Source organism: Panthera pardus, unplaced genomic scaffold, assembly GCF_024362965.1.
Source record: "Panthera pardus isolate Hobbes unplaced genomic scaffold, ASM2436296v1 HiC_scaffold_2, whole genome shotgun sequence".
NCBI classification, from domain to species: domain Eukaryota; kingdom Metazoa; phylum Chordata; class Mammalia; order Carnivora; family Felidae; genus Panthera; species Panthera pardus.
This window is the reverse complement of record NW_026526765.1, coordinates 99,743,046-99,763,255: the sequence shown is the minus strand read 5'-3', so window position 1 is coordinate 99,763,255 and position 20,210 is coordinate 99,743,046. Positions and strand designations below refer to the sequence as shown.

The 20,210-nt window shown below is 39.0% G+C and overlaps 2 protein-coding genes across 8 annotated transcripts in view; one reads left to right on the top strand and one right to left on the bottom strand.

Annotated features, from left to right (window-relative positions):
• Nucleotides 1-11,592, top strand: part of HEXB (hexosaminidase subunit beta) — a 32,150-nt gene extending 20,558 nt beyond the window's left edge. Inside the window, exons 6-14 of the mRNA XM_019463018.2 lie at nucleotides 2,797-2,898; nucleotides 4,888-5,017; nucleotides 6,423-6,603; nucleotides 7,262-7,348; nucleotides 8,451-8,523; nucleotides 9,512-9,686; nucleotides 10,601-10,691; nucleotides 10,824-10,928; nucleotides 11,324-11,592. Coding sequence (XP_019318563.1) covers nucleotides 2,797-2,898; nucleotides 4,888-5,017; nucleotides 6,423-6,603; nucleotides 7,262-7,348; nucleotides 8,451-8,523; nucleotides 9,512-9,686; nucleotides 10,601-10,691; nucleotides 10,824-10,928; nucleotides 11,324-11,384 — 1,005 coding nt within the window. The 3' untranslated portion in view covers nucleotides 11,385-11,592. The remainder of the gene's footprint in view (nucleotides 1-2,796; nucleotides 2,899-4,887; nucleotides 5,018-6,422; nucleotides 6,604-7,261; nucleotides 7,349-8,450; nucleotides 8,524-9,511; nucleotides 9,687-10,600; nucleotides 10,692-10,823; nucleotides 10,929-11,323) is intronic.
• GFM2 (GTP dependent ribosome recycling factor mitochondrial 2) overlaps nucleotides 1-20,210 on the bottom strand; it is a 76,941-nt gene that overhangs the window by 6,547 nt on the left and 50,184 nt on the right. For 3 of the 7 annotated variants that reach the window (XR_008423825.1, XR_008423827.1, XR_008423828.1), the window contains 5 exons: nucleotides 18,932-19,070; nucleotides 17,096-17,275; nucleotides 15,683-15,798; nucleotides 12,126-12,308; nucleotides 11,583-11,751 (listed from right to left, as the gene is read on the bottom strand). Coding sequence is in view for 2 of the 7 variants with exons in the window: in XM_019463015.2 (XP_019318560.2) it covers nucleotides 11,638-11,751; nucleotides 12,126-12,308; nucleotides 15,683-15,798; nucleotides 17,096-17,275; nucleotides 18,932-19,070 (732 nt within the window). In the remaining 5 variants the exon portion in view is untranslated. Of the gene's footprint in view, nucleotides 1-5,030; nucleotides 7,838-9,189; nucleotides 11,752-12,125; nucleotides 12,309-15,682; nucleotides 15,799-17,095; nucleotides 17,276-18,931; nucleotides 19,071-20,210 lie in introns of those variants that run through there. The other 4 variants (XR_008423826.1, XR_002083938.2, XM_019463015.2 and 1 more) reach the window with 4 other exon arrangements.

Sequence of the window (20,210 nt, the reverse complement as noted above, 5' to 3'; positions counted from 1 at the left end):
CTCAGCTGCTGGAACTGCAGGCATGTTGGTATATGGGGTTATTCTCCTCCTCTCCACGGGGCAGGAGGCACTTTGAATGAGGCGGGGCCCATGGTGTTAGCAAAGCAGGTGAGGTGTTTGGTGTTAGCTATCTAGGTATGGGGAGAAGAGAAATGACTGGTGCCTGCCACCACTTTGATTCTTAGAGAAGCTCTCCTCAAGATCCCTGCCCTTCCGGTGCATGTTCTGAGATTAGTAAATAAATCTCCTTTACCATACCCCAGGCATTTTACGAACTGCTGCTTCTGTGCTGTGTGGGTGGTTATTTATTATGTGTGCTGTTTAAGGGGCAGAGACTTTGTTTCCTGTTGCCCTCTGGCTCTTGGAGGTAGGTGCACTGATTTTAAAAGTCCCACTGGTTTTCAAAGCCAGATGTCATGGAGATACATCTTCTCAGTCCAAGTCCCCAGTATCTTGGGTGTCTGGTGTGGGGGTTCGTGTCTCTGTGCATCTGATGTCCCTCTTGGTTGTGGTCAGTCTCACCAGGGTTTTGGTTCCCAACCATATCTCCATTCCTCTGTTTCAGTGTGGCCTTCGCTCTTTGATTAACTATGGAAGGTCTGTTCTGCCAGTCTTTAGTATTAGTTGTCCAGATATAACTGTTAAGATATCTTGTTATGTCAATGGGACAAGGTGAACTTGGGATCTTCCTACTGTATCTTCTACCTGACCTCTACATTTTTATCTGATTCTATTTCTTATCTATATCAGGGGTTGGCAAACTAGAGCCCAAGGGCCAAATCCAGTTTGTATTTGTTTCTGCTAATGAAGTTTTACTGGAACGCAGCCACATCCATTTGTTTACATTTTATCTTGCTCTACAGCTGCAGGATCAGTGGTGACAGAAACATGTGGCTCATAAAACCAAGGTACTTACTGTCTGGCCCTTCATGAAAAAAGTTTGCAAGCCCCTGGTCTTTATTGAGGCACTCCTTCCTCTGATGGTAAAAATCTTGCCATTATGCACTAGAAAATTTTTACTCTTTTGTCTAATTGCCTGTAGGTAAGCTATTTCCCATATGCATCAGCAAATCCTTTCAGTCTTGATGGAGAAAAGAGGCTTTAAGTTTTAATTAGCTGGTAGGGCAAACAAATCTACCCTTTTACTATTTTTATCTTTTTTCAATAGTCTGTTTATATTTTTTTTTTTTTTCAACGTTTATTTATTTTTGGGACAGAGAGAGACAGAGCATGAACGGGGGAGGGACAGAGAGAGATGGAGACACAGAATCGGAAACAGGCTCCAGGCTCTGAGCCATCAGCCCAGAGCCTGACGCGGGGCTCGAACTCACGGACCGTGAGATCGTGACCTGGCTGAAGTCGGACGCTTAACCGACTGCGCCACCCAGGCGCCCCTGTTTATATTTTATATAAATAAAACATTGTTTATTCCTCTAGAACATCAATAAAATTGATAGCAATTTCCCCAAAAATTCCTGAGAATTTTGCATTTTTATACCAAGTTTCTTTGATTGCTAAAGAAGGGATAGCACTCAAATGTCAGAATTGTGATGAATTCTGTAAATGACTTTTTCTGCGGGAATTGTAAGTCCTGATACTTAAATACTCCATTTTCCCCCTGCTCTGTTCCCAAAAATGAACATTTTCTGTTCTAGGCCAATACCTAAATTCACAAGAATTGAATTGGAATTTACAAGATGACTACCTTTTCCTAGAACAAAGTTAGAGCTCCCTGTTTAGAATAAATACAGATGCTGAATAGGCTTTTTAAAAAGTGACATACCAGGGGCGCCTGGGTGGCTCAGTCAGTTAAGCGTCCGACTTCGGCTCAGGTCATGATCTCATAGTCTGTGAGTTCGAGCCCTGCATCGGGCTCTGTGCTGACAGCTCAGAGCCTGGAGCCTGTTTTGGATTCTGTGTCTCCCTCTCTCTCTGACCCTCCCCCGTTCATGCTCTGTCTCTCCCGGTCTCAAAAATAAGTAAACCTTAGGGGCGCCTGGGTGGCGCAGTCGGTTAAGCGTCCGACTTCAGCCAGGTCACGATCTTGCGGTCCGTGAGTTCGAGCCCCGCATCAGGCTCTGGGCTGATGGCTCGGAGCCTGGAGCCTGTTTCCGATTCTGTGTCTCCCTCTCTCTCTGCCCCTCCCCCGTTCATGCTCTGTCTCTCTCTGTCCCAAAAATAAATAAAAAACGTTGAAAAAAAAAAAAAAATAAGTAAACCTTAAAAAAAATAAAAGTGACATACCATATAATTTATACTTCTTTCTCGTTCTTGCTTTGCTGAAAAAGTAACTTATTTTTAAATTTTTATTTATTTATTTTTGAGATACAGTGTGCAGGAGGAGCAGGGAGAGAGAATCCCAAGCAGACTCTGTGCTGTCAGCACAGAGCCCCACACAAGACTTGAACTCACGAACTGTGAGATCATGACCTGAGTGGAAACAAAGAGATGGATGCCTAACCAACTGAGCCACCCAGGCGCTCCTGAAAAAGAACTTTTTTTGATGGTTTATTTATTTTTGAGAGAGAGTGAGCAAGCGAGGGGAGGGCAGAGAGAAGGGGACAGGATCTGAAGCAGGCTCTACACTGACAGCAGAGACCCCAGTGCAGGGCTCAAACTCAAAAACCATGAGATCATGACCTGAGCTGAAGTCAGACACTTAACCGACTGAGCCACTCAGGTGCCCCTAAAACGAAGTAGACACATTGGAAACAATACTGAATGTAGATAAGTAAGTTGGGTTGTGTGCGTATTATATCTGTGGTATGTTAATTTTTTAAACATGTTTGCTTGCAGGATGCCATGGCTTTTAATAAATTTAATGTTCTCCACTGGCACATAGTTGATGACCAGTCTTTCCCTTATCAGAGTGTCACTTTTCCTGAGTTAAGCAACAAAGTGAGTAATTCATGTTATTGTAGTCTGTCTTCAAAAATGTATGATTTCATTAGAACTTTTGAGCTTAAATGTTTTTTCTTATGGATGGAATTAAAATATAAAAGTTACATGTTTGTGGTTTAAAAACTTCTTTAATAGGCCGTGGCTTAGCAATTTAGATCCATAAAACTTTTTATAATGGTTAAGTTACTGTAAATAAGTGATGTCTAATAGTTATATAAATAAAATTTTAAAAACTTAAATGAATATAGGAGACCTGAAGCATTCATAACTAATAGAAGGTTAAGTATTTTTATCACCTAATGTGGAGTTGTTACCGGATACTGTAAATGATTTTTTTCTTTCTGAAAAACTACATCGAGAATTTTAGAGATGAGATCTTCTTAGCAAATAATCGCTGTCTCAGAAGTGTTCAAATTAGTTGTATTATAAATCAGTGGAGGTGGGAGCAAGCCCGTGTCATCTTGTTTAATCTCCCTGTAATACAGAGAGACTGACATCCTTATCTGTAGTCGCAATTAGGAAGGGACAAAACCAGGACTCTGAATGTCCTCTATCCACAGTACCCAAGCTCTCTCCAATGTTATGATGTAGTATAGGTTGAAATGTTACTGGCACTCCGTTTTTGTTTGCTTTTGTTTTACTTTTTATTACAGAAAATTTCACACATACACAGAAGTAAACATAGAAGACAGAGATTTCCAGGTCTTTGTCACCCAGCTTCAGTAATCAGAACTTGGCCAATCTTGTATCACTTACACTCACCCTCCCTTCCTACCATATTTTAAAGAAAATCCCAGACACCACATCACATTTGTAAAAAGGTCTTTCTTTAAAAACAACAACAACAAACCCATAATATACTATTGCAGCTGAAAAGTTAACAGTAATCCAGCTAATCAATCATTATTTATATTTCCCCAAGTGTTTACCTTGTTTTAATGAACAAAATCTTATTTGTAATGGCATGCAAATGAGTTCCATACATTGTGGTCAGTTAGTGTGTCCATTGTCTTGGTGTTATAGGTATCTCCCTGCCCATCTATTTTTTTTGTAATTTGCCATTTTTGTTAAACTAAATCATTTGTCTAGTTCCCAAAGTCTGGGTTTTGCTGATTGCATTCTCATATTGTCAATTATTCTCCTGTCCTGTATTTACTATGAGTAGTTAGATCTGATCTTGATTAGATACAAATTTGGGGGGGGTGAGACAGGATTACTTTTTAGGAGTTGAGCATTTACATTTATGTATAAATTTAGATATAGCTTATAATTTATATGTAATATTTACATATTTATGCCTTGAGAAATGTGCTTTACGCTAACACCTTTAATCAACTTTTAGTTACAACCCAAGTGTAACCTATAAAGGGATTGAGGGTAATCTTAAAAAAAAAAAAATCAAGTCACTTATCAGAATATGTCTGGGGGAATTTTTAAAGCTGATAGTAATTAAAATGACTTCGAAAGGCAACAGCTCAGCTTTGTAATAGTGTGTGAATTTTTATTCTAAAACTGACAAGGGGAGTGTATTTTCCATTTTCACAAGTTTGACTTTGGAGTCAAACATTTTATTTGTATTTTGTTGTATGGTTACATGAGGTTGAAATAGCATGAGGATAGATGTTCCTGAACCAAGAGGAACTAGAAGAGATAGTTCTATTAGTAAATCTGGAATTAACCCACAGTGTGCTGAGAGCTGATAAGATACGGTAAATAATTTAAATGGCTGGCTCAGTCGGTAGACCATGCAGCTCTTGATCTTGGGGTAGTGAGTTCAAGCCCCACACTGGGCGTAGAGCTTCCTTGTGAATGAATGAATGAATAAAAGTGGGGATTAAAGAAAAAAAAAATGAGTCCTCCACCACCACACTGGACTGTTTAATACATTGTTACACAAGAAAAATCACCTATCACTATGCAAACAGAACTGTTAACAGTATCCTGGACAAACCCATTTCATACATTTTAATAAATACGGCTTTACAGGGCAGCTATTCTCTGTCTCATGTTTATACACCAAACGATGTGCATACGGTGATTGAATATGCCAGATTACGAGGGATTCGAGTCCTACCAGAATTTGATAGCCCTGGACATACACAGTCTTGGGGAAAAGGTAAGGAGTGTCATTTTTAAGTTGCAAAGAGTGAATACCTGAGGTCCTTCCTGCATTTTTTTTTTTAACGTTGATATTTTTGAGAGAGTGCACGTGGGGGACGGGCAGAGAGAGAGGAAGAAAATCCCAAGCAGGCTCCATGCTATCAGCACAGAGCCTGACTTGAGGCTCGAACTCACAAACCATAAGATCATGACATGAGCTGAAATCAAGAGTTGGACACTTAACTGAGCCACCCAGGCATCCCTGTTCATTTTGTTCTTAATACCTTGTGGTTTGCACAAGGGTAGCACTATTGACAGATGGAATTCAGTTATTATGTGTCTGTTGTGAGCAAGTCACTGCCTAAAGTATGGAAAAAAAAAAAGTCTAAAGGAAAAATTACAAGTAGAACATGCTAAGTGAATGTTAAGAAATAGTTTCCTGGATAACACTAAAAATGCTTTTGAGAGATCAAAGAATATATTCATGTTTCTGGTAAAGGGAATAACATGAGGAAGGGCATTGGTTAGAGTGTAGTGCAGCAAAGACTAGGAAGCATTATAGGGTGGTTAAGAACTGAGTCTTGAGCCACACTGTCTGGGTTTGAATCCTACTTCTGCCTTTTATAAACTGAGTGACCTTGATCAAGTTGTAGAATGTCTCATCCTCAGTTTCCCCATCTCTAAAATGTAGTAACTATCATATAATTTTTTGAGGGTTAAATAACATGTAACAGCACCTGGCATTTACAATTGTTCAGTACTATTAGGGTAGATACAGAGAATATTGAGAAATCAGTCTGGTGAAGTACAGTGTGGAGGGCCTTGGGTGAGGAATGTGGGCTCCAGCAGGACTCATGGGAACCACACTTCAGGAAAACCTATGTGAGGAAGTGGTCGACTGGAAGGGGAAGGAGATGAAGTCCTAGACCAGAATGGTGTTAATGGAAATGGAAAATAATGTACAGAACTGAGAGACATCCCTAGAACTTGGCAACTGATCAACCCTGAGAGAAGAAGGAAAACTTAAAGAGGAGGAAGATGGTAAACGCTTACCAGAACACAGTAATCAGGAGCAGCTACTGAAGGAGCTTACAGAACAGAGAATCTCGCTTTTGTTAGATGGTATTTGAAGTGCAGCCGGGATATCTAATTGTGTTGAGCAGGGAATCTGAAATATGGATTGAAACTTAGGAAAAAGGGTTTGGGTGAGGTCAAGATTTGTTAGTGCCAAATAAACGAGATATCTGAAATGGATAAAATAGGGTGAGGAAAGGGAAACAGGTACAGAGGACAGGATTCAAGAGACAATTGCTCATAAGGTTATCTTTTTCTGTATAAATTCTCTTACAGCTTCAACAAAATAGAGTAGTATAATCACATGCAAAGTGATGTCTTTGTGATTAAAATACTTCTTCTTCCAGGTCAGAAAGACCTCCTGACTCCATGTTACAATGAACATAAGCAGTCTGGGACCTTTGGACCTATAAACCCTATTCTGAATTCAACTTATAACTTCCTGTCTCAGTTTTTCAAAGAAGTTAGTATGGTGTTTCCAGATCACTTCGTTCACTTGGGAGGAGATGAAGTGGAATTTACATGTTGGTATGACAATTCTTTAAAAGCCTTACTTTTTTAACCATTGCATTCGAAGTAGATATTAGAGGTTTCCACGTGAAAAAGGAAGATTTGGGAAAGATCTCTGCTTGCTAGGTTTTAAGTTAGCAACATAACTTGAGAATAAAAGCTTTTAGGAAGGAGAATCGAGACGTGAAAGACCGTGGGGACTGGAAACAGACTGCAGTGAACAAGAACAGCTTTAGTGAAAAGGCAGTGATTAGGTGGGGGAGATTTTTCTCAAATAAAAATCCTTTGCGGGGCGCCTGCGTGGCTCAGTCAGTTGAGTATCTGACTTGGTTTTGGCTCAGGTCATGAGCTCTGTGCTGACAGCATGGAGCCTGCTTGGAATTCTCTCTCTCTGCCCCTCCCCTGCTCACACACACACTGTCAAAATTAAATAAAACATTTAAACAAAAATCCTCTTTGCAAATAGCCTTAGTTGGAGGAGAGAGGTGGGGAAAGCTATTTTCACAAGTAACCAGCTTCTGGAAAAAATTATTTGTAGTGAAAAACCTGGGTAACTCATAATAAAGTTTTTAGGCTTATTTTCTGTCTACCAACTTTAATAGAGATCTATGCTGCTTTAAATAGATTGGGTTTATCAAACTTTTAATGTGGTTTTAATCACTGTTTTTTGTTAAAGGGAGTCTAATCCAGAAATCCAGGGTTTCATGAAGCAGAAAGGTTTTGGCAAAGATTTTAGAAGACTAGAATCTTTCTACCTTCAAAAGTAAGTTACTTATAAGCCTCCTCTATTTTTATTTCATCTGTGATTTTTGTAAAAGTTTTAGCTATTTAGTATTCTTTTTTCATTTTCTCTCTACCCCTTGTGAAAGTATAGATATTATATATAGAGACATATAGATATTACCCCTTGTCAAAGACCTATATAATAATATAGATATTATATATATATATAGATATCTATATAGATAGATATTATACCTTGTTGGATAAAGTGAAAAATCAAGAAGGAAGCAGTATGCACTGCTTTCTTTAAATCACTGACATTAAGACTTTTGCATTAAATGATGAAATAATGTTGAGCAGTCTTCTGTTCAAAGAATTCAGTTCAAAGCCCTGCTTTGCCTGTGAAGTCTTCATCACCATCCAGCCTGTGGAATTCATTCCCTTTGGTTAACTCCAGGAGCATTCTTCTACTTTAGATCTCTTATGTCCAGTATGATAGCACAGCCACATGTGGCTGTTTATACTTACACTGGAGAAAATTTAAAGGAGCAGGTAGTAAATATTTTAGGCTTCATGGGCCACACAGTTGCATAGTATTCTTGTTTTAAAACAATATTTACAAGTGTAAAAACCATCCTTAGCTCATGAGCCATACAAAAACAGGCCATAGGCTGTAGTTTGCCAACTCTTATATTAGACAAGCCTTTTCCTATTTTGCTTTTTGTGTAGTACATTCTAATTTTCTAATCCTGCACAATACCTGGAATTGTCTAGAGACTAGGAAATATTTGTGGACTAACTGCCAGCAATTTTATAGTTTATTCTAAGATACTCAAGAAATAACCAGAGATGGTGGTTTGTATATTACCTTGAATTGCCATGTCTTCCCCACCTGGAGATGTACGTAGCACATTCATTCAGCAGATGACTTTTAAACCCCTCTGCTGTGTGATGTCCCCAGCCATGTGCTGGAAAGCAGGAACCACATTGGGTCACGATCCAACTTGAGCAGGTTCTGCTTTAAAGCTGTGCTATAGTGCAAGGCACCTCTCAACATGGTAGTCCTTCATAGAAACCCTGCATGCTTTAAATATACTGTTAAGCTTGTGATCTGAATTTTTTTTTTTTTTTCCCAATGGTAGGCTTTTGGGTATTGTTTCAACTGTAAAGAAGGGATCCATAGTCTGGCAAGAGGTTTTTGATGATCACGTGAAGGTGAGAAGTATGAAGACTGCATTTGATTCTGATAATACGAGAGACTTACTATTTTAACATCTTGGAAGGAAGGAACCCTAATGAAGTTGTCCCCAACATTATGGGGAAAGTAGCTTACCTTTCAGTTTAAACTTTTGTTAGGCAATAGCTGTAGACCAAGGCCAGTGCCTCCCTTTCATGTTTCCCATCTTCCTCCCCCCACTATTCTCATTATTTGTCACAAGTTGAAGCACATGAAGTTTTGTTTTGTTTTACAAGGGCAGAACATGGGCACCTAGGTGGCTCAGGAGGTTGATCATCCAACTGTTGATTTCAGCCCAGATCATAATCCTGTGGGATTGAGTCCCATGTGGGGTAAAAGTAAAACAACAAAAACAAGGGTAGAACAAACAAGAACAGATGAATCTTTATTGCTACGAAGGTAGCAATAATTGTCAACATATACACTTTTTATTTTCCTTTGGGTAACTGAGAATTTCAAATCCAGCTACTACTATTATCTTTCCAGAAGAGTTAGTGACATCCCCACAGTTCCAAAGTAAGAATAATGGTAGTGTGGGACAAATGGGAGTGAAGCCTTAGTTGATTATACCTATACAGTGTCATATATAGGCAGAAGTTAAATATCCAACCTTAAGGTTGATACTTTTTTTTTTTTTGAGAGAAAGAACAAGAACAGGGGAAGGGCAGAGAGAGAATCCTAAGCTGGCTACACACAGCACAGAGCCCGACTTGGGGCTTGAACTCATGAAGCCATGAAATAATGACCTGAGCCAAAACCAAGAGTTGGACGCTTAACCAACTGAGCCACCCAGGTGCCCCAAGACTGATGAAACTTCTAATTTTAAGGCCCTATAGCCAGTAACGTTTGGTATTATGTTTTTCCAGAAGCTTAGGAAGTTATTTTCCTAGCAACATGGGCTGGGACTTTTAATTTCATCTGTAATTGTTGGACCTGATCAATACATATTGCTTATAACTTTAATAGCTTCTGCCAGGTACAATTGTTCAAGTGTGGAAAAATCAAGTATATAGTGAGGAACTACGTGAAGTCACAGCAGCTGGCTTCCCTGTGATCCTTTCTGCTCCTTGGTACTTAGATTGGATTAGTTATGGACAAGATTGGAGAAATTACTATAAAGTGGACCCTCTTCATTTTGATGGTGAGTGAAGCACTTATGATTACCTTGGGTTGTTAGTTTTCTTCCCTTAATCTTCCACTGGGAAATTTTCATCCAGATATTACCTACTCACTATCTGCCCTTTTATGTTTGGTCCTGATATTGTTTACTTGAAAAAAAAAAAAAAAAAGGCCCCCAGTACATCTTAAAATTTGTGAAAGAAACCATATCCTTGCCTGAATAAAAGAACTTCAAAAGTAGGTTCCTTTATCTCCATTTCCACTGCCGAGCATTGTTACCTTACATTTTAAAGACGCTTGTCCGCATTAACCTTGTATCTCTGCTTTTGACTGGCCTTTCCAGTTGTTAAGACACTTAAGGAAGGCTGTAGTCTAGTTCCCTGTATTTCAGGCTGTGTAGTCTTAGGTATACTTAAGGAAGGGGGTCTGAGAGCCTAAAGCTCCACCCCTCTATTCATCCTACCACCCCCCCTTCCTAAGAACACTTCTACTTTGTCCAGTTTTTAAAATTTCCTTAAAGAAAAAGAATGGTAGTGTTTAAAAAAAAAAAATGTTTCAAATCAGTATGTAAGTCTGTTAGGAATTGACATAATGTAATATCAATTGGGTAGTCTTTTTTAACGAGGTAGATATTGAAGGCAGGAGTGAGCAGTAGTTATTAGTATTCCAACTTGAATTCCTGGCACACTCTTCTTAGGCAACCAAGGGAATAATGGTTCTTGAACCCAAAGCAGCTTGCACAAAACCAAAATAAAGCGATGTGCTAGTATTAAAGATACCAATTTGTAGAAATATGCTAACAAGCATTGTGGGAATTAAGTTTGCTACCTCTTTTTGTGCCAAAACCATGAACTGACCAGGGGACCAGTAATTGCCTCTGTCACAGGTGGGAGCTGCAACTACTTCATTTACAGCCATTCAATGATTTTAATGTAGGTTCTCAAGAACAGAAAAAACTTGTCATTGGTGGAGAAGCTTGTCTGTGGGGAGAATTTGTGGATGCAACTAACCTTACTCCAAGATTGTGGTAAGGAATTTTAAGTGATAAATTTGAATTCAAGTGCCTTATTTTTCCTTCTCCATCCAAGTAGGGAAGTACTAGAAATTTCAGAACACATAAATTTAAACTGCTTTGGGGGACATGTGATTTAACTTACAGGCCTCGGGCAAGTGCCGTTGGTGAAAGACTCTGGAGTCCAGAAAACATCACAAGTGTAGGGGATGCCTACAACAGACTGACAGTTCACCGCTGCAGAATGGTCAGGTACAGCATTTTGAAAGTTAGGACATTACCAAGTCCAGGATGGTTAACTTTGTTTTCTATAAAAAGAACTGTATGTCATCTAACAAGTAGTGATTTACTTAGAAACTGGGAATTGATTTTTGTACGAAACAGAATTATGCCCAAAAGGAGAAAAGATTATTTGAACTTTTTCTTTAAGAGGCACCTGGGTGGCTCAGTTGGTTAAGCACACCGACTTCACAGTCTCACGGTGCATGAGTTCGAGCCCAACGCTGGGCTTTCTGCTGTCAGCACAAAGCCAGCTTCAGATCCTCGGTCTCCCTTTGCCCCTCCCCCACTCAGGCTCTCAAAGAACTTAGTTTATTATTAAGATGCATTATGTCAATCTAAAACCTAATTCATACTTTGTTCTATAGACGGGGAATATCGGCAGAACCTCTTTTTACTGGATATTGTGACTATGAATACAAAACATAAAAATGAGCCTGGACAAAACCTACAGCAATCTGTACTACAATCAACTTGATTTTGAAATCATGGAAATTAAGATTTGGTGCATTGTTTTAAATAAAAGATGTATCTTTTTTTAAAATGGGACCTCTATCTGATTATAGAATGGGCAACTCCAGTACCACTGTCAGTTTAGTTCAGTAAAGCAATAAAAATTCTTCTTACTGAAATTGCAGTTGATAGGGGCTCCGGAGTCTCAAAGTACTTGGGTCAAGCCACTTCACCGGCCGAGCAGTACAGTTTGGTCTTGAGGATTCATGGCTTCATAATTAGATAGTTCTAAGGCAAAAGTAGCTGAGCCTGATGTTAGCGTTCGAAGCACAGTTGAGTAACCCTAGTCAAAATAATTGAAGTCAGTTGTCAAATTTAAGCCTCAAGTATCTCTTCCTGCTGCTAATCTTTTCATCATTATCAGGAAAGGTGAAAATGAGACTCACGTGAGTTCTCATTGAACCATTTTGTCAGGAAATACTAGACAAATATTGTGGAGGTTAAGTAAATAATGTGGGTACGTTTCACAAGTATTCCCTAGTCTCAGCATTTAGGAAGAGAAGCGTGGAGAATGGTAATGACCCCACCTACCTGTGGTAATCCCTTAGATTCCCATAACAGTTCAAATCCAAACACTCTAACAGTTCAAAGTCCTGATTGTCTACTTTTGTTCAGCATAAATATCCCCAGTATTCTTTTCAGTAACTAAGTACCTACCATAATTTCTGCTAGGGGAACAAATCCAGTAATAATTTTGTTTTCCTGACGAGTCTGGATTTCCTGAATGGTCCCTCTTCTTTGTGCCAGATCTGCCAGGACAAGGCTGAGGTAATCTCTAGTGACTGTAACCTCGAGCTTCATCAGGGGCTCTAAAACTTGCTTATCAGCCTTCTTCAGAGCCTAAAGAAATTCAAGAATGTTAACTCCCCTTTCCTTATTGGAAATCAAATTTCTGTTAAAAAAGATTCGTAAATTCTGCCCATCCTTGTAAGCCTGGAGCTCTTTTTATAAGCTGTCAGGTACATGGCAAGGGGCTGCTTAATAAAGCTTAATTACACAGAGCATCTAAGAACACGTGGCCAGAGACAGTGCAAAGAAAAAAAATGGTTTTCCCCTTTCAATCAAAGACTTACATCTTATTTGTTGAAACCACGTGTTTAGTTCCTGATGCCTATTACAGTTACAGTCCATAGCAGGACTAATCCAGAAATGTACTACAGTAAGGTTAACAGAAACACAGTCAACAAGGCAAGAAGAATAAGCACATAAGTAAAACGCGAACAGAAGCCAACACATAGGGCAAGTACTGGAAGAAAACGGAGGAAGTAGCAGCAACATAAGCTGTATTGGGGTCCCAGTCTTTCAGGGTATCACTACGTCAGACAAACTGGTACGGCAAATGCAAGCACTATAAGTACTGGTGGGTCAGATTTAAAACGCTATCCTACTGGGCTGCCTGGGTGGCTCAGCCCGTTAAGTGTCTGGAACTTGGTTTTCCCCTCAGGTCATGATCTCGTGGTTGGTGGGGTCGGGCTCCACACTGACAGCACGGGGCCTGCATGGGATTCTCTCTCTCAAAAATAAATAAACCTCAAAAAATAATCAAAAAGCTATCCTGCTAGAGCCTGCCAGAATTCAAAAGTAATAAAAGTCTGATTTAGTCTAAGCCTCTCGTTACTAGGTGGGATGTAACAGAGATCTACAGTGGAAACTTTGCACGAGGGGGCTCTGGAATGTGCCCTCACCTTTACCCAGGTGCAGCGGGTCATCACTCTGTTCGATGCTCCACCACCACCCACTGATTCTTATTACTTAAGGCCTTAGAGGGGACATTAACACTGGCTGTATTGTCAAGTAAGGGCTCTGGGCCTCGAATTCTTTTGTTCCTGATACGTCACCACCTTCCCATCCTCTCCTGCCCTTTACCTGCACAATCATGAAAAATGGCCAGATAAGTAAAACCAAGAGTATATGCCCATTATCATCGAAATTTCAAAACACACAGCACACCTCTCTTTTTGCAATTCTTACCAAGAGCTTTGTACCACTTCACATAATGTCTTACAGAACAAAATAACAGAGTGGGAGAAGGTAAAAATGAAAACACTAAAAGCAAGCAAAGAATTGAATAATTTGGATTGAGGGTACAGACTATAGTCTCTATGTGCTTGAGCCTTGTACCCACTGCCCCCCCCCCCCCCCCACTCTGGAACAGTTTCTAAATATCCCACAGCAATCCAAGATAACCTTATCATTTCCTTTTGCAAACATTCTTGGGTGCTCTTTCCTATTTCTGTTGAGGACATCATAATATTCATTTCACCTGGACATGCATCTCTAACTTCCATTTCTCCAAGTAGCTTTAAGATTTCCATTCCTATTGTCAGTATCCTAATTCAGACCCAGTCCATTCCCTGTCCTGGATTATCTGTTGCCTACTTCTAGTTCCTCCTGTATTCCAGTGATTATAATGCCCTCCTCAAAAACTTTAAATTTTTCACCACTGTTCTCAAAACAAACCTCAAACTCCTCAGGGTAGTTTTTAAAGGTTTCTCTATAGTCTGATTCCATTTTTCTAACACTGTCTTTCACTACTACTCTGCCTTCATCTGAGAGTACAGCTAAAGGGACTTCAATCTTCCCCTGTCTGGAATGCCCCTGTGTCCAACTACCAAAATCCACAGCTCAGATATTCCTTCCAATAATACTAATTCCCCACTTCTCCATTTTTATGACCCCCAGTCTGCTCTAATATTTTGGCTATTTGGCCATATTTAATTACCTTGTAAAATCATAACCTCCTTTAGGTGAGGACAAACATCCATATTCCATTTATGTCCATCGCAGTGCACAGTAAGCTCAACAAAGAAGGCTCAATAAATACAGGAGGCATCATTAACTTACCAGATAATACTTCTAACTATATGCTTAGGCAAACTATATAAAAAAAATTTTATTTTTGAGAGCTAGACAGAGCATGAGCAGGGGAAGGCAGAAGAGAGGGAGATACAGAATCCGAAACAGGTTCCAGGCTCCGAGCTGTTAGCACAGAGCCCGACGTGCGGCTTCAACTCACGAACCATGAGATCATGACCTGAGCTGAAGTCAGACACTAAACCAACTGACCCACCCAGGCACCCCAGCAAACAATATTTAAATAATACTTTTTGAATGTATAGATTTTTTTTAATGAAAATTAAATGAAATCATATGAAAGGACCATTAAGTTGTACCTTCTTAAGTCAGCGACTTCGGGTATTCACATTAACTTTGTAATTCTAGATTCAGTTAAGACCACAGAAAATCAAGTTTCAGACACAGTCCAAAATTTCAGAAAATGGTTTTTAAAAGCAAGTGTTTTACTGCAAATCAGTCACTTATAAAACTGTAGTAGTCCAATGCTGAGAAGAATGCATGGAATCAACATTTGGCACACTAAGATCCTGTGAGTTAAATCAGCTCTGGTAGATTACTGAGGCAAGACACTCAAAGAAATAATGGGAGGTAAGTAACAGTTCCAAGACTAGACTGCTTGATGCGTTGATAAAGTTAGGTGCTTATCTGGATTATTAGTTAGTCTTACCTGATTTTTTTTTTTTTTTTTTTTTTTTTTGAGAGAGAGAGAGAGCATAAGCAGGTGAAGTTCAGGCAGAGAGAGGGGGAGAGAGAATCTTAAGAAGCAGTTTCCATGTTCAGCCAGTAGCCCAATGCGGGAGGGACTTAATCTCATGACCCTGAGATCATGACCTGAGCCAAAATCAAGAGTAGGACCCTTAACAGACTGAGCCAACCAGGCTCCCTGCGACTTAATCTGATTTCAATGATCTTTGATTACGGTAATCTTATTCAAATAAACATGAACTCAAAACTGAAACTAGTATTACATCTTCAATGTCCTTTACAGTCCATCTTGGGCCAGGATACCCCCAAAATGTCCCCTAATTAAACAACAAAGCTCACCTCTAACAGCTGTGTATCTGAGATGGGGAAACCAAAAATGCCAGTTAAGGAAACCTGCCTCTTTGCTAAAATCAGAGAATATTTCCCGGCAGTCTGTATTAAGCAGTAACTTCCTAGGTCCTCTAACAGATATAACCCTGGTGATTAAGAAATCAGAGACTGTCCAGGGTAAAAACTCTTGCTGACTCTAAGGCACAGACGGCATCAATACAAGTGTGAGGCACGGCAAAGCACAGATGTCTGTGGAGCAATGGCACACTGCTATCAGGACAGTCACCCTAAAGCAAAAAGGAGAACTACAGGATATTCTCTACCTTTTGTATGCATCTGGAGACACAGGCAGAAATCATAGTTGTGGAGGTACCAGGATGAATTATCAGTGAATGTACAGCAACTGCCACATCTTGGACTGGGGATCCAAGCAATGGTCCTAGGTAGGGGAAAAAACTTAGGTTAGCACTCAATATGCAGTGAGGAGTAACGACAGGGAGAGGACTTCCAGTTTCTACTTCCTTTAGGCAGCTTAGAAGTCACCACTCTGTCCCAACAAGTATAAAGTAGAACAGACTGAATAATAAGCAACCCCTCCTAGAGCCATAAGAGAGAAGACAAAGGACAAACCACTGCCCCCAAAACCAGAGAGGCAGGCGAACAAAGGAAGTCACAGCTTCCTGGAGCAGAGGCTCACTAGCCCAGGAACCAGTGCCACAGCAGGAAAACCTCAACTATAGAGAAGTCTGGGAGTTATAAACTTCAGGGGGACACAGTCATAAATCATAAGGGGGCCCCCATAATTTTTTGAGATGTACCTCCCGGAGCTCGAGCAGGTTCTTCCTGTAAGTATCAGAGAAAAATCTCTCTGTACTTCTGACAGAGGGGAAAAGAAACCATTCTGAAATACTCCAGAGCACTCTGTTCTTACAAAGGCCTGCTCTCAGGGGAAACTAGTTAACTAGAGCCTAAGAAGCAGGGGCATTAGCAGGACCTGACTTGGGTGAAATACCTAACTCCAGGCCACCCTAGCCATCCTGTCCAACCTGAGGCTAGTGAAAAAAAACAAAAAAACACTTGTGTGGTTCCCCGTCCAGAGGCATGGGCTCACTATAAGCCCATGGATTAGAATGCTTCCTTTCCCCCAACACGTGACTTCCACATTACTACACACCATGTTTACAGCAGTTCCTTTTACCCAGTACATCATGTTACGCCATCAAGAAGAAATTACAAGGCATATTAAAAAGCAAAAGCACAATATGAATACAGAACAAGCATCAGAACCAGACATGGTAAGTATGTTGGAATGATCATATCACATGACTGATATATGCTAAAGACTCTGATAAAGTAAACCACATGCAAGAACAGACGGAAGTCCTAAGAAGAACCAAAAAGAAATGCTTGAAATAAAAAATAACAGTGAAATAAATGAATTATCTCTGATAGGCTTACAAGTAGACTGGACACAGCTGAAGAAAGTGTATCTGAGTTAGAAACTATTCATAGAAACCCCAAAACAGAAGAACAAAGTGAAGACTGGTAAAAAACAAAAACAAAAACAAAAAAACCCCACCAGAATATCTAAGGATCATGGGACAATGGAAACAGGTCTAACATACACATAATGGGAAGAGTAGTGAGAAAACATTACCTAGTTAGAAATAATGTATAATATTAGGAGTGACTAAGTGGTTGATTATACTAAGCTTACCTTTACTTGAGTACCTTACCTTGGAGGCATGCACTGTGAATCCCATTTTCAATGGCCTCTTGGGAAGCCATCGGAAGGTCTTCACTAACACTTCCAGCATACTCGATAACTGGCATAACAGAGGCTGTTTCAACTGGTTTTACTTCCAGTTCTACAGTCACAAGATGCCGTTTGTCTCCTAATGTTCTATCTAAGGTATCTGTAAACAAATAGAATATAATACCTTAGAGATTTGCTCTGGAAAGGTATTAAGGTACCACAACTGGAAAAACTGCAGTCAACAAACTCAAAGTCTCATAGAAGATAAAGTGGGAAAAAATATTACGTGGTACTAAATACAGCATAAAGATGTGGGAGTAAAAAGTTCTATCACGAAAGCATTTGCTTCTGTGTTTATCAATGTAAAAACCAGCTCTCAATCACTTAATATTACTGCAAGGTTAAGATGTGTTGAGGCAGATGATCCCACAAGTTTTGACATGTAGATCACACATTTAAATTTTTTCAAATATCTTATGTGACTGAAATTCTTTTAATTATAAAATTTTTATTTAACAGTAAAACAGTACAAAGGGTTATCTAATGAAATTAAAAAGCTATTTTAACTCTACTAACCAACAAATTGTTAAATTTCATATTCTTCCAATGTTTTATGCATTTATGATTTCTCAAAATAGTGACTTTTTAAAGATTGAAAGCAGTATCTCTCATTTGCTAACAACCAACAGCAGTCACCAATCTCCATCATTACTAAAACAAAACTATGTTGTATTTTTGTTAGTGACCATGTAATAGAGTGATGCATCACCTAAATTAAAACTTAAGAATTATAGTCTACAATTTCTCTTTATAATCTAAAAATAAAGAACTTATGAAACCTAAAAACTACTCAGAAATAGACCATTACCAGTAGTAACCTACAAGCCTTCCAAAGCCATCACTATCATGATATAATCACTCATTCCTATGAGTTTCCTTAGTTATGTTACATATGCATGTATTCCTAAACAATATAGTTCACTCTGTGTTTTGAATTTGTTATTATGTATTCTGCAACATGCTTCTTTTGCTTATCTGTGGGTCCTCTGGGCTGATGCATATGGATGTAATTCATTCTTTTTCACAGCTGTTTAATATTCTGTTGTATGAACACAATACCGTTTACACACTCTCTGTCCATAAATATTTGGGGTGGTTTTTTCTATTCAGAAGTGGTTATTATTATTATGTTATTATGAACATTCTTATATCCATCTCTCAGTGCACATGTATAAGAGTTTCTCTAGGGCATGTGAGAAGTGCTAAGTAGTAAAGTCTGCACACAGTTGGCTTCACAAGGAAGTTGCCAAATTGTTTTCATAGTGGTTACATAATTTACACTCCCACCCTAAGTTTTTAGGAGTTTCCATTGCTCAACATCTCACCAACACTTGATGCTGTCTGATTTAATCCCTGCCAATTTTGTTGGTGTAAAATATCTCATAACTTGCATGACCCTAATCATTACTGGTATGAAGAATCTTTTAATATGTTCATGAGCCCTCTGGATATCCTTTTTGTGAAATATCTCTACACGAAGGGCTTATTGTACCCCATGACCACCACTGAAAAGTACGTTTGTTTGATGAGGGCTCATCATTTATTTGATGTATTGAGTGGTACAGGAATAGGGCTGGGTTTAAAACAAAATAGAACAAAATCCTAAAGAGACACAAAAATACACACAAAACCTATGCCCACTGATGGAAGACGCTAGTGAGTATGAACCTTGCTTTATGCAACTACATTGAAAGATTTGGAAAAGAGATCCTGGAGAGAGAGAAAAGCACAGCAAATTCTAAATGTTTTATTTTACCTGTGGCACGAACTGCATTTAGAATAGTCTCTCGGTATGCCACCTGGAGAGGCCCTAGATAGGTTTCCAATCCATATTCTCTCTTGATTCGGTCATGAATAATCTCAATATGTAACTCCCCCATACCACATAAGACAGTCTGGTTAAAACAGGAAGAAAATAAAACCAAGATCAAAGAAAAAATGTTTATCACAAAATACTATATAAAGGCATTATATCAATATATGTTATTTTTCATTAATTACAAACTTGTAATTTGTAATTACAAATTACAAATTACAAAATTACAAACAAAAAAAATATGCAACTTTTTTTTTTTGGTTCTTCCTCAAAACATTTTTGTTTTTTTCTGAGTGGAATAATAGGTCGATTAAAAGTAAATTTCTAGGCTATTCTGTCTTTATTACATGACAGTTTAATTAGGTAAGTAGCATCTAGCCAGGACTATATTCCCAACCATATAGCTTAGTTCTGGCCAATGAAACATGAGTGTAACTGATGTTGGCAACTTCTGGGTTATACCTTTAAAGAAAGGATAAAGCCCTTGTCTTAATGAAAATGTAAGCAACTGTCTTAAGGATGAAAGTGACATCTTGGCAACTTCTGGGTTATACCTTTAAAGAAAGGATAAAGCCCTTGTCTTAATGAAAATGTAAGCAACTGTCTTAAGGATGAAAGTGACATCTTGTTATTTGGGGGGTGAAGAGGATAATCTTTTCCCCAAATATTCCCAACCACATTGGCATTTATTTCCCAATCATCCTGGGCCCATTACAGTATTGTGACTAGTTAAATTTTTCAGACTAGCTTGGACCTTTATTTGGCAGTGAAATTATCTTTTATCTTTGATCTTTCATTGTTACTTAGGGCCCTTGTTAGAACAAGCCAAATTTTTATCAAAACCAATCAAGACATGCTTTAAAAAAATTTTTTTTTACAACACTAGTTATTCCTTAAGGTGTTTGTGTATGAAAGAGTATAGTGCAAGGAATCCATATTTGCTCAGTCTTATTCATATGCCATCTAGGTAGTAAAGAATTAACTGCACCCAAAAAGAGGTATGGCCCTTACCCTCAGCTACTAGTAGGTAATCTCTAGGCCAGAATGCTGCCTGATGGAAGTGTCTTTACTCGTCTGGGGGATTTTGTCCACCAGACAGTGTAACAATGTGATTTATGATGTGCGCTTCAGAATAGCCTTATCTGTTCCGACCTGGAAAGTCAAGGTAACAGCCTCAACTTATAGGAGGTCCTGGAAACTAAAGGTCAACCACATGAGC